General features: G+C 40.4%; 1 protein-coding gene across 1 annotated transcript in view; it reads left to right on the top strand.

Annotated features, from left to right (window-relative positions):
- LOC110979275 (sodium- and chloride-dependent GABA transporter 2-like) overlaps nt 1-12,457 on the top strand; it is a 58,890-nt gene that overhangs the window by 31,047 nt on the left and 15,386 nt on the right. Inside the window, exon 8 of the mRNA XM_022234928.2 lies at nt 1,655-1,767. Within this exon, the coding sequence (XP_022090620.1) occupies nt 1,655-1,767 (113 nt within the window). The remainder of the gene's footprint in view (nt 1-1,654; nt 1,768-12,457) is intronic.

Raw genomic sequence — 12,457 nt, 5'->3', positions numbered from 1 at the left:
TCTTAAATTGAAAATGTGGTTGTCCACTTTCACAAGTTCACTCAAGACTTGGGAAGATTTATGCTTTTTTGGCTTGCAAAATTGGGCACGTATCAATAAAGTATCCAAAATATGCCTAGCTCTTCTGTCTGCTAAAAAGTTGACATCCAGGGTATAAATGATGATGTGTTCAGTGCTGCTTGGTTGTCTTAAAGCAAATCAAATATCTGATCAGCCATGCCCTGATGAGCAGTGACATTTGCTTGTAAGTGGTAATCATTCTTAATCACAACTGGGCATGAATTTTCCTGATGCTTATAAAGTAAAACAGGCTATCTCCGCGGGGTAATCTCTTGGTTACTATGATAACTTCATCGACATTTTTTGCTGTGCGTAATTGGAGTACAGCTTTCGTCTGCAGAGGTATGGGTGTTCCAATTCCATTAAGACTCTGAACTTTGAACGTGATAAGGGTAGAAAGATTATGATTAGGTTGGAAGCTTTCACAAGATTCCTTGATCCGCGTTGTGCACATGTAGTTAAGAATACATGGAAGCACTGAATAGTGTATACAAATTTAGGACTGTGAAGTTTAAAAGTTACTTTTTGATAGAACCAAGTCATTTTGAATAATTTCCATACATATTCGGATGTGCTTGCCTAACGAGATCGCCATAGGTGAGTGTTCAGGTCCATAGCAACCAGCACTCTAATCTACACTGATCAACACTCATTGGTTATGCATTGTGTCACATAGATATGACCTCCCTTTCAATTGAATAGTCACCATACCAGATTCCCTCTTAAGTAGAATATAGAGGTGAACTTACATGTAGTGAATGCATTGGAGAGAGTGGTGAAACACAATAGATTTTTTTTTTAAAGGTGTAAATAGGAAAGCAAATAGAAATAAGAAACAGAGAAAAGCAGCTTAGGCATGGAAAATGTTGAGAAGCATTGTTCTGGAGACAGAAGTCAACATCTTGGTTTTTTTTTTGAGTTGTCGGTGTAAATGTCGGAGTTGGGCTATAAGCATAAGTTCATTTGGTGTTAACATAAATCATTTTTTTGGCCTCACTTTTGGGCCTGTCCATCATCAGCTGCCTTCAAGTGTCTCCTTAGGCCTCAAAATAAGGTCATAAAATGCTGATCTGTCTCTGCAAGAAAGTGAATATTGCAGTGCAGTTTCCTCCAAACATTCAATTCCCAAATGAACTGTTCATATATTTGATGTTTGATGGAATGTTCCAGTGTGCAAAAGAGCGCTACTCTTTGAAGTAAACTCTTGGCACCGCACTGCTTTGTAACTTTTACTTCGAGCATGTATGACTGTCATGATATGGGATGTTTTTAACTCCCTCAAGGGTGTATGGCAGCCCCTGTGCCATTTATCACACAGTGTGAAAAAAGTACCATGTCCCAACCCACAGCAGGCGACGATTATCCATATAGTGGGTATAATACGAGATCCTGGCATTTGTTTACCATCGTCTTGATCTGAGACTAACATGTACATGTAGCTTGGAAAAGTTTAAGATTAACCTCAAGAGTTTGACAAGGATGGCGGGAGATGTAGCAGAAGCCCAACTAAGACCATACCAGCGTGGGATCACATGCTGTCCAGTTTTCAATATTCCATATATTTCAAAACAAAATCCCTCTTTTGATCTGACAGGTCCAGGACTGGCCTTCATTGCCTACCCAGAAGCTGTGGTCCAAATGCCCGTTGCCCCTCTCTGGGCCGTCCTCTTCTTCTTCATGCTTCTCCTACTTGGCATTGATAGTGAGGTGAGTGGAGCTTTGTGTCGCTCATACTTTTTAACAAAAGAGAAAGAGGTGTGCGCATTTCTTGTTACCTGCTGCAGGATTTTTGTTCTTAGCTCGCATCTATTTCAGTGGAGTACAAGGACGAATTGAGCCAGCACCCCGTGTGATGCATTGTGTAAGTCACGTACTCATGAGCGGTAAGTGGAAACATTTTGCCTGTTGTCAAGGAGGTATCTTTTGGCAAGTTACAATGGCAAACAATGCAGGCAACACTGTTTAGAGTATGTTTACAATGTTTAGCAACAGTTAGCTTTCATGATGAATGGTGTCTGGGTGAACATTATGCTCACGTTCACTGACGCACATGTATCCTTGTTGGGACTTTCCTTTGTTCTTGTGAAGCACAAAATTAGTGTGTTCCTATCACTTCCATATGGTCCCGAAATCATTGTCTGGGCTGAAATTTCAACCGATCGTCCCATGTATAAAACACTTCAATATGCAACAGAGCAACAGAGTGTACACTTTGTAAATTGCTTTTTTTTTTTTAGAGTAAATTCCAAATATCAGTTTTGTGGAATTCTTGTGGGGTACCGTTTAACATACCCCACAAGGACAATGAATGTTCCTTGTGGGGTACATGCTATTATTCTGGTACCCCACAGGGCTTCATAATGACAAGAGCTGATGGATAGCTCTGTGAATGAAGTACATGTATTCCATTTATGAAGGATGCGGTTGCTTGAGTAAGTTAAAAAGACTTGTAATAAAGCAGAACTACATGTACGTTGACTACCAGGTTTTAATGTAACCATAACAATTTCATGTGTACAAAAGATAACACAGAGGCTCCTGTTGCTATTCACTGGGGTTGGGGGGGAGTTGCAGGTTCATTCAAACGCAACACATGTAATTACTTGAACTGTTTAATATACTGTACATTGTATCTTATGGACAACACATTCTGTAAATAGACCAGGAGGTTTTTACCCACGTCCCAGATTTCTGTGAGGCTCGCCGGGGGAGCAAAAATTATCAGAGTGTGATGAACGTCTCCGGCTTTTGTGCTAAGAGCATTCAGAAGCTGTCCTGTGCACAGACACTTGCAGTGTTTTGCCTGTGTTAGTAGGACCTCCTCAAATATGGCGGGAAGACCTGGAATATCAACAATGGAATAGACCAATGTGGTGTCAACGCTCATGTTTCAAATTGTGTGTTCTAGCTTGGTGTACTGCCTTTGATATTATACCCTGGTATGGAATACATCAATGCAGATGCATTGAAATAGCTCTCACTGAAAACTGCGCTTAGTGTTAAACCATCTTTAGATTTGTAGTTTTGTACCCAAACGAACATGGATGCATCCGTTAGATTCCACTCTGCACAGCAAGTCAGCACCCTTAGTTAGCAATTTAATGCAACCGTATGTAAAAGCACTATCCTTTTTTCACACGGTGACAGCAGTGGTGCATTTAATCATCTTGGTTGAGCTTGTTGGTCTTACAGAAGAATCTGTGTATTTGGAAAGCACTACTGGGGAATCTCCTGCCTAGTAATAACATGGTTTATGTTCATGATTTGAGCATCTTGACTTCAATTTGCACTCATTTAATAAATTCTTTAAGGCTTGTAATGATGATTTGGGCATCTTGGCTTCAATTTGCACTCATTTAATAAAGTCTTTGAGCAAACATGCTTGATGACAAATATCCCCCTTTTTTAATGTCAAGGTTTTGTAGCTGTTGTGCGTTCTGACTCACTGTGCGACTTGATCTGTCTTCTGTCAAGTATTTGTTGGTTAATGGGGATTTCAGGAGATTTAGAATCTCATCTGTCATCTGCGCGTGTTGAAAAACTGAAATTAAACCCCTCAAGTTTACCTTCAAGCTATACATGGGCTTCCACATACAACCCGCCGATCTTGCTTTTCGTGGTATGATTCATTTACCATATTCATCCAACATGTCAAGGCTCTTTTTGTGCGGACTCCTTTTACTTAAAGAGCACCTGTAACAAAGTTGACGTTTTTGTGTTTAATTCATTTTATGACAAATTATATACTAGCCTTAACGCCAGAACACAATTTTTATGGCACAAGATTTCTTTTAGTGTAATAAAATAAAGTTGAATTGTACGTTCAACACGATTCAGCTCCATCTTTTGCGCAAACCATGTTCGTATTTAATGTGTACAAATGATATTCCTCTGACCCTTAAACATCATTGTGTTACTTGGTACTAGCACAGTCGTGTGGGTGTGCGTGCACGTGTGTAAGTATTCTTACATGTACATGTAGCTATTTTCCCGACATTATTCGTGTTTTGGTGATGCATAACTGCCATGTGGATACTCCCTCACTAAGCAAGCACGGGGTCTACTTGCAAAGTAAATGAGAAACTGTCGTATCGAAAAAATATCTTAATCCTCACTGCAGATTATCAAGTCATGGATACCAGACTAAGTTCTTTTCCTGCTGTTCCCTCCCCTGTGTGCTAAAATTGTATGCGTGAGCTCATGCTTGTACGTATTTGGGTTTCCCCTCCTTTCTTTTCTCCCCTCAGTGGTGTTGTATAAATAAACGGCTGACGTTTTAAGTTTTTCAGAATTCGTGTCTTGGCGCGCACAGGAAAGATCCCTTGAAAAAGTATTTTGAGTTGGTTGTAAAGACGAACGTGTACTGCCCTCAGTTTGGACACTTCCACAATTATTCAAACAGGTAAAATTCAGAGAGAACATTTTATTTGGAGGTGCTCTTAAGATTGGAACATAGAAGAGTACAAGACCGAGTAAGAAAATGTTTGACTCCGACAGAAGTACAGAAGGGTAAAGCAACTTAATAGGAAGGAATCTCTACTTCTATATCCAACAATACATTCCACTGGCTTCATATTTATTCCTAAAAGCCAGCTTGGTAGGCGTTGTTTTGGAAGGAGCTTTCTTTGACCTCCCCCATACATTCCTCTGTTGTGCTGTAAACCCCTGGCTTGCTCCTTTGTCCTTGAAACTGCCCAAGTGAACCTGGAAAAACTCCACACCTCCTCCCCTTTCCACACTAGTGCTAGTTTCATAGGGTTTTGACTTTTCATATTTGTCTGCAAATGCACAGTGACGGGCGGATATGCTAAAACAATTGGAGACAATTCCAATCACTGTTTGAGTAGGTACTCATGTACTTTGTAAAATGAAATGGAACGGAAGGAAATGCAGTGGTTTCTGAGGGATGAATACTGACGATTGTGTCCTGGTCTGAGGTTTCTTATCCTGTCTTCCCTGTCACTGTGGAGGTAAGTGTAATCAACAGCTACCCATCTAGCTGAGCTCTCCGACTCGAAAACTGAAGCGTAACTGACTGAGAAATGTCTCTTGACCTATCCATTTTCTCTTTTTTTTTGTCTGCTTCAGTGCATCTTTTGCACGTAGCCTCCAATTTTCTGTTCCTTTCATTTAATTCCTGCTGCAGGGTCCTCATCAGCCTGTCTTTGGCACGTATCCTTCTTGACCAGAAAAGGCATCATAGATCATGTAAAAAAAAAAGTAAAATCCCCTCCCCACTCCCTCGATTCAGTTAATCAGGCTGGAGATGTGGTTGGGCGGAAAACATCCCACTGAAAAGACAAAAGTCACAAACTAGAGTCTGTAAGAGTGTCCGTTTTTGCTGTGCATGTACATGTAGCAGAGTGGAGGCTAGAGATACTAAAACAGGTTACCTGGCTGATTGGAAAGTATTATCTTATGTGTATCTGTTATTCAGAGTTGCTTGCCATAAGGCAAATTTGCTACCCCTTCTGAAACCAGGATTTATTATTCATTTTTGCTGTATGGAAGGTCTGAAACCAGGATTTATTGTTCCTTTTTGCCGTATGGAAGGTAATATTGATTATCTGCGGAACCACTTACAGCATCTGCCAAAATTACTCCTGTAAACTGTAGCCCAGATGACCGCCCCTATGGTTCGTCGCATGTTCCACTCGCCATTGCGGAGAGTGGAACGCATGAGAGACCCTGTAGTTCTAGGGGTAACATGACCCCATGGATTTATGATTTGCACTAACTGGGGCATCAGGCGATGAGCAGCACCTTGGCTGTCAAACGGTTGAGATCATCTCTAGTGGCTTAAACTGGGGTTTTCCCTCAACACATGCAGCTTGTTAATGTGTGGGTAGGCCTTCTCCACATTAAGGGTAGGCCTACAATTTCTTTTGTTAGGAAAGTCAGAGCCCCGTCCTTCATTCACTTGCCGCTAATCTTACCAGTCAAAGTTACACAACTTATATACCCAGTTGATATCATAGGAATAGTCTGATCTTGGCTGCATAGTGTATTGGGTTTAATGGCCTCTGGCTAGTGCCCCCCCCAACAAAGATATTGGCAAATGGGAAGAGCCACCTAACTAGGGCTGGACAGCTCAGTTGGTAGAGCACTTGTATAGTATTCTGGAGGCTGCAGGTTCAAATCCCGCTCCAGTCATTTTCCCTGTTCATCTTTAAAAAATCATTTACATGCACAGATAGAAAGCCATTGTGTACATTTGAAAGAGAATGGATAAGTAAACAGGATTTTTCAAACATTTATGCAGTACATGCCAAAATTCAGTAGAAGCTGGCGAATAGTGGGATCTGTTTTCTTATTGCTTTCTCTTTATGGAACAAGCCGAGCCGAAACAGGAATTTTTCCACTTTTCTACAGTCTTAATTTACATGTGTAATTACAGGTCTGTTTGTTTGTTTTGTTTTTGGTTTTTTTCTGTTTTGATGGAGTGGCTAGTGTCCAAGGCATGTACATGTGTCCAAGCATGTCAGCAGTAGCAGAGATTTTACGCCGTCCAAATCCAAATTCTTGCATTACAGCTTCTTGCTAAATTTCATACGGCAATTTACATCCCGGGTTAGCAAAGCGTTCTTTCATTTTGTGCACTCTCTTCTGCAGTGGAAAATTCCGTGATGTCATTTTGTTGTCTTCACTTGGATGAAAATAAATAGCCCTACTTCTGCAGGGCCTATGAATGAGAAAAAGACTCAATCCCCCCCTCTACCAGCATCATGGAAAATTTCATGATTTCTTTGTGTTGTCTTCGCTTCGATGACAACATCTCAATCAATACCCTGTAGCCCTCCTCCGGCAGGGCCTGTGAATGAGACAGACACCTCAAACCTCTACCCCGACCAGCCAATCAGACAAATGTTTTCAACAATGTTTGTCTGGGTGGCAGTGGCAACGGCAAAATCTGTTTTGTTGGAGACATCGAACCTCAACAAAGAATGGATCTAGTAGGCTGCCAGGGTGCAGCGTATACTTGCTGACATCAAACATTGACTCCTATGTACAGCCGACATAACATGCCACTGAATTATGAACAAACAGATGGTGAGGTAGATTATTTACCAAACTAAAAATATTTGTACATGTAGATTAAAGTTGGTTTTTGTTATTGGTAGTGGTGGGGAAAATGGAACAGCAGTGTATGGGTTAATTAGGCAAGGCCAATTCCCATCTACCAATCCCATCTTGGGGAGCCCCTCCTATGTAGTGTTCCAACAGTATTGTGAAAGAGTATTTTCACCATGCACCTGTTAAATGTAGTATTTCATGCGTGACAAGTATTTAGCGGGTTCATGGTTTTTTGGAATTCCTCACTCAGAATGATTGGCAGTCTGGCATCAGTGCTGTGTCTCTTATACCATGGGTAGACATTATTACTGAAGTCAACCTGTATAGAACACGTCATTCATCAGTTGTTCCTATTTTAAATACCAGTACGTGGTTGACAAAGTTATGACATAAGACAAGAAAGTTGCATGTTCCCATCATGTGTGGGTCACCGATTTATTAAATGAGAGAGTTATTAATTCATGGAGACGCATGCCCATTTGTGAAGTGAAGGCAGTCAAACAAATGACAGTGTGTGTTTCGGTGACTTTATTCAATGTCAACGACTGAGAAATAAATTGAAGACTGTATATAATTGAACCGCTGAAAACTTCTCATGAATTATCCATGAGGAAGGGCTTATATGGCAAACAGGATGTAGTTGCAATCAGAAAACCTAAGAAAGGAAAATCTTAGTCATGCATCTCGGTTCGGTTCTTGGAAGCCATGACGAATGAGTAATATCTTAGAACAATAATCCTGTTAACTTCTATGCTGAGAACCTGAGAAATGAAGCCAAACCAAAAACTAAGTTCAGCAACTAGATGTCCATGTATTATCGACCGGTAGTTCACATGCATGACTCTTGGGAATTGTATAGAGATTAGAGCTTTTCCAAGAGTATCATTCAAGATGAATAGTGTACATGTTTTGTATATGAGTAGATGAGCGATTCCCCTAATGAAGCTTTTACTCAACTGCAGTGTTTCTGTAGCTTAGAATATCTTGGAAGTCGACTGATAGCATTTCTGCAGTGTGGTATTATCTATCTCAAATAGCCTTTGATCTCAAAACTAAACTTGGAAGAATAGGGTCAGGCAGTATCAACAACCATTATCTGACAGTTAGATAATGGCTTTGCGTAAATAGCAGGTTTGCATTTGTTTATTAATGTTGCTCATGAAGGACATGCTGCAAGTGCATACATGGGTCATTCAAAGGGTCAAAGAGGAACACATGGACCAAACTTTGAAACCTGTCTTTGTGCCTTTCAGTACGCCGATTTACCTCCCATTACACATGAAGTTGACACAAATAAAAGAGTATTGGCTTTATTTTGCATGTAGGTAAAACATTTTAGGCACAAAAATTGGCCTGATGAGCAACTCATAGTTTCAGTAACAAATTGAAGCGAAACAAGTGACATGTTTTATTATACGCATCTGTAAATGAAGTGCTAACACGCGCCCAATTCCTGGCCAATTCTACCTCTTTAGCTGTTCTGCTATTTCAGAATTCAATTATTTAATTAGGTATGTGGGTAAAGTGATACTTTTTGCTTATTGCAAAGAGCAAAATTTATATTCCAGTTTCTCATGTAACAAAGTGGGACCAAAAAGCTCAGTCCGATACTTGAAAATGCCAGTCCCCTGAACGGAAAGTGTAATTATGGAACTTGCTGTAAACTGAGAACTATTGATACTAAGTCCTATGTAAGTAAAGAAATAGTTGTATGTTCTACCAGCTCTTCAGCCCACCGCACTCGGTTGTTTTGGAGGAACAACTGTGCCGTGTCCAAAAGTTAGAACTATTTGTTCTTAAAGTGCTCCCAGTCTTGAAATTGAATAGTTTTAGCTGTGTGCATCACATGCATTAGCCTGATACTTGCTGCCCTACTTAACCATTTGCTGCCGGGTGGTTTGAAAAATGCAGTGCACATAATCAGGACTTTTTCAAGATTTTCAGTTTTCAAAATTCTTCAAAAATTCATCATTTCAATTAATGGACAATTATTTAATTAGGTATGTGGGTAAAGTGATACTTTTTGCTTATTGCAAAGAGCAAAATTTATATTCCAGTTTCTCATGTAATAAAGTGGGACCAAAAGCTCAGTCCGATACTTGAAAATGCCAGTCCCCTGAACGGAAAGTGTAATTATGGAACTTGCTGTAAACTGAGAACTATTGATACTAAGTCCTATGTAAGTAAAGAAATAGTTGTATGTTCTACCAGCTCTTCAGCCCACCGCACTCAGTTGTTTTGGAGGAACAACTGTGCTGTGTCCGAAAGTTAGAACTATTTGTTCTTAAAGTGCTCCCAGTCTTGAAATTGAATAGTTTTAGCTGTGTGCATCACATGCATTAGCCTGATACTTGCTGCCCTACTTAACCATTTGCTGCCGGGTGGTTTGAAAAATGCAGTGCACATAATCAGGACTTTTTCAAGATTTTCAGTTTTCAAAATTCTTCAAAAATTCATCATTTCAATTAATGGACACTTACACCCACATGAGTTACTGTCTGGTGGTCACTCTAGTCTGACAGACAAAATCTATTGGTGCCCGAGTATTTCAGCCAGGCCTGCAGCCTTGTAAAAAGAGCCCAGATTTTGCTGGGTTATATAACTTTCTTTTGTTCATGAACCTGGCACAGTGCGCTGCTGACCTCTTTTCAGTAGGGGCCAGATTAGCGTGCAGCCTCGTCTTTTGTTCGGAGTACGGTCTTTTGTTACAAGGCCCAGTTCCCTTTGTCCGATTTCGGAGACCCCAGCCACGCGTATCACCCCTGCCGGGGTGCCCGAAACCGGGCTTCCTGGCAGGAAGTGGTTAAAGAAAACTTTTACATGCTGTGTGGATGTAACTGAATAATCCTTAAAAAAAAGAATAATTTTCTGCCTTGTGTCTAAAAGCTACCACACAGGTTTAAAAACATTACTACTTTTCTTTTTTTTCAACTCTTTTAGCATGCTGTTAAAAGCTTTAATCACAGGTATTTTGGAAAAGGTATTGGTAGGTTTCTAAATGGTATTGTTGAAGGGTTTTCATTTTCTATTAACATTCTTTACTGGTATTACTTGATTGCTTCTGGTTACTAACTGCAACAGACTTCACTGCGTACTCTCTGGGAAACAAAGTCAAGGAAACAATCCATTGTTTGTGACATGTTCGCATTATGCCCCTCCCTTTACAGCATTCACTCTGGACCAAACTGTTGGATTGTCTTATAAAATTCTGCTGACCAGTATTGCATTTTGATGAAACTTGATAACATTTCTAACAATGCTTGATTCTCTCTGTCATTTTCTTTCATTTTAGAGTGTTTTCAATTTCCATATTTTACCGGTCTCTTTTTTATAACCTCCTTTGGTGGCAGGTGTTAAGAGAGGGTCTAGCTTTGGGAGCTAGACAGCTGGATGGGGTCTGAAAACCAACATTCACAACGGAGTAATCAACATGTAGGCTGGATGTTGATTATAAAAAAAAAGCCACAGATCCATCCTGCTGAAGGCAAGTAGACTCCTTATATTCTGCTGACCAACTGCCGGACTGCACTCCTGCTCAGCAGCGCCTGGAGATCCCACCTCTGCCATCGATTTGTTGCATACGAAGCAGTGGCCAGGATTTGGGTTTTTTGCTTTTATTTTCTTTATTTCACTTTATAAAGGCTGCAGCTGAGATGGGAGTCGGTGGGGTTTATACTGCTGCAGTTTGTCACAACAGTGAATACTGGAATACATTTCATTTCATTTACTAATATTTACAGATAAAAAAGCAATCAAACCAAACAAACACCATTTAAAAAAGTAAAGAGAGTCAAATAACACCCAACACCAAAAAGTAAACTTAATGACTGCCGGGTTGCTCTCCTTGGTGCCTTTTAAACCACACCAAGGAACAAATACATCAGTACAAACTACAGATATCCACATGGAGTTGGGCCTGCGTAAATGATGATTGAGAGCATGCTTGCTCAGGTGACCTTGACTAGGGCTATCATCACAGAGTTTCACTGGTCATTTTTTTCCCCCTACCCAGGGGCTTCAAGCTCCGTCCCGTCTGCTGAGATTTTTACAGTTTCCTTCTCTTGGAGGGGGAGTGCCAGTCACAGCGTTGTGTCACGTGCCTATCAAACTTCCATTGTCATCCAGCCCAACTTCAGTCACTCTAGCGTTAGTCTTCCATTCTACCCGACAGTTGGCGGCTGCTCTGTGGAGATATTAGGTGTCAACTAACAAATACCTTTTCAATCATCAGGGACGTTTGTCGGCTGTCATGACCAGAAATATTGGCAGTGGAAAACCAGATTCACAGTTGTATCGACAGCAAAAAATATATATCAGTACATGCATTACAAGAGTCCAAACCAAAGTAATTTAAACGTTGTAGATCTTTAGTGTTGTACTTCGAATAAGCTAACGGTTTTCTCTTTGTCAGACAAGGGATGACATGCATATTGAGCCATTGCCCTGTGATGCAAATTGATTTCCTTGTCACCATTTAACATACACAGCACCTTTTTGCACTGCGTTTTTATGTAAGGAAGGACAAAAAACCCGCAACATCCTAGTGTAACGTCGACACTGCTAAACGGTCACCCTTTTTCATACCAAAATTAACCTCAGCCTAACATTTGCGGTTCAATGTACAGACTCTTGCAAATGCTAGTTTTACGCATGCTTAATCTCCACAAATGATTTCCTTCAATTTCACACCTAATTGAGTAATACTATTAATGAAAAAGATGTATTTTCATCTGTTTCCCATGGTCAGTGTCATATAGTCCGGAAGCATTCAAGGGAATATGTTGACTTGATAATGTTTGATAACGTATGAAATATCTAGCCTGACGAGTTTTTCTCAAAACTGCCCATGAGAATTTATACACCAGTTTAGAAGCTTCAGAGACATAGAGTTGTTGGAAATAAACCTTACCTGTTCCTCACTGACAATAATACATGATTAGGACTCAGTAGAGACAAGTGAATCCACATTCATCTCTATTAATGAACCTCAGGAAGTGTGGCATTTGGCTTTTTAAGCCATCGGCCCACATCTGTTCTTTGCCACTGTGCACCCTTATAATGGAAAAGCAGTTCATGGCAGGTGCTGGAGACCACGTGAGCTGTCTTCTGAAGTGAATCATGCATATTCATGAATTGATGTGTATTCATGGTATTGCAGTAATTTCACATTTTATCGCTTCCCTTAGTTCCCTCAGTAATGAATGTCATTTTTCCCAGCAAATGGACCATCCAAAGAGCAGGTATTAAGTTGCTTGTGGCAACCACTCAGTAGTCCAGAACACCCTACTTGCACTGTGTTCAAATTCTTCACCCACTGTCCCAC

This window comes from Acanthaster planci, linkage group LG01 (genome assembly GCF_054643075.1).
Source record: "Acanthaster planci isolate LZ-2023a linkage group LG01, COTS_SCS, whole genome shotgun sequence".
NCBI classification, from domain to species: domain Eukaryota; kingdom Metazoa; phylum Echinodermata; class Asteroidea; order Valvatida; family Acanthasteridae; genus Acanthaster; species Acanthaster planci.
The sequence above is the reverse complement of the archived record's forward strand: the minus strand, read 5'-3'. Positions and strand labels throughout refer to the sequence as shown.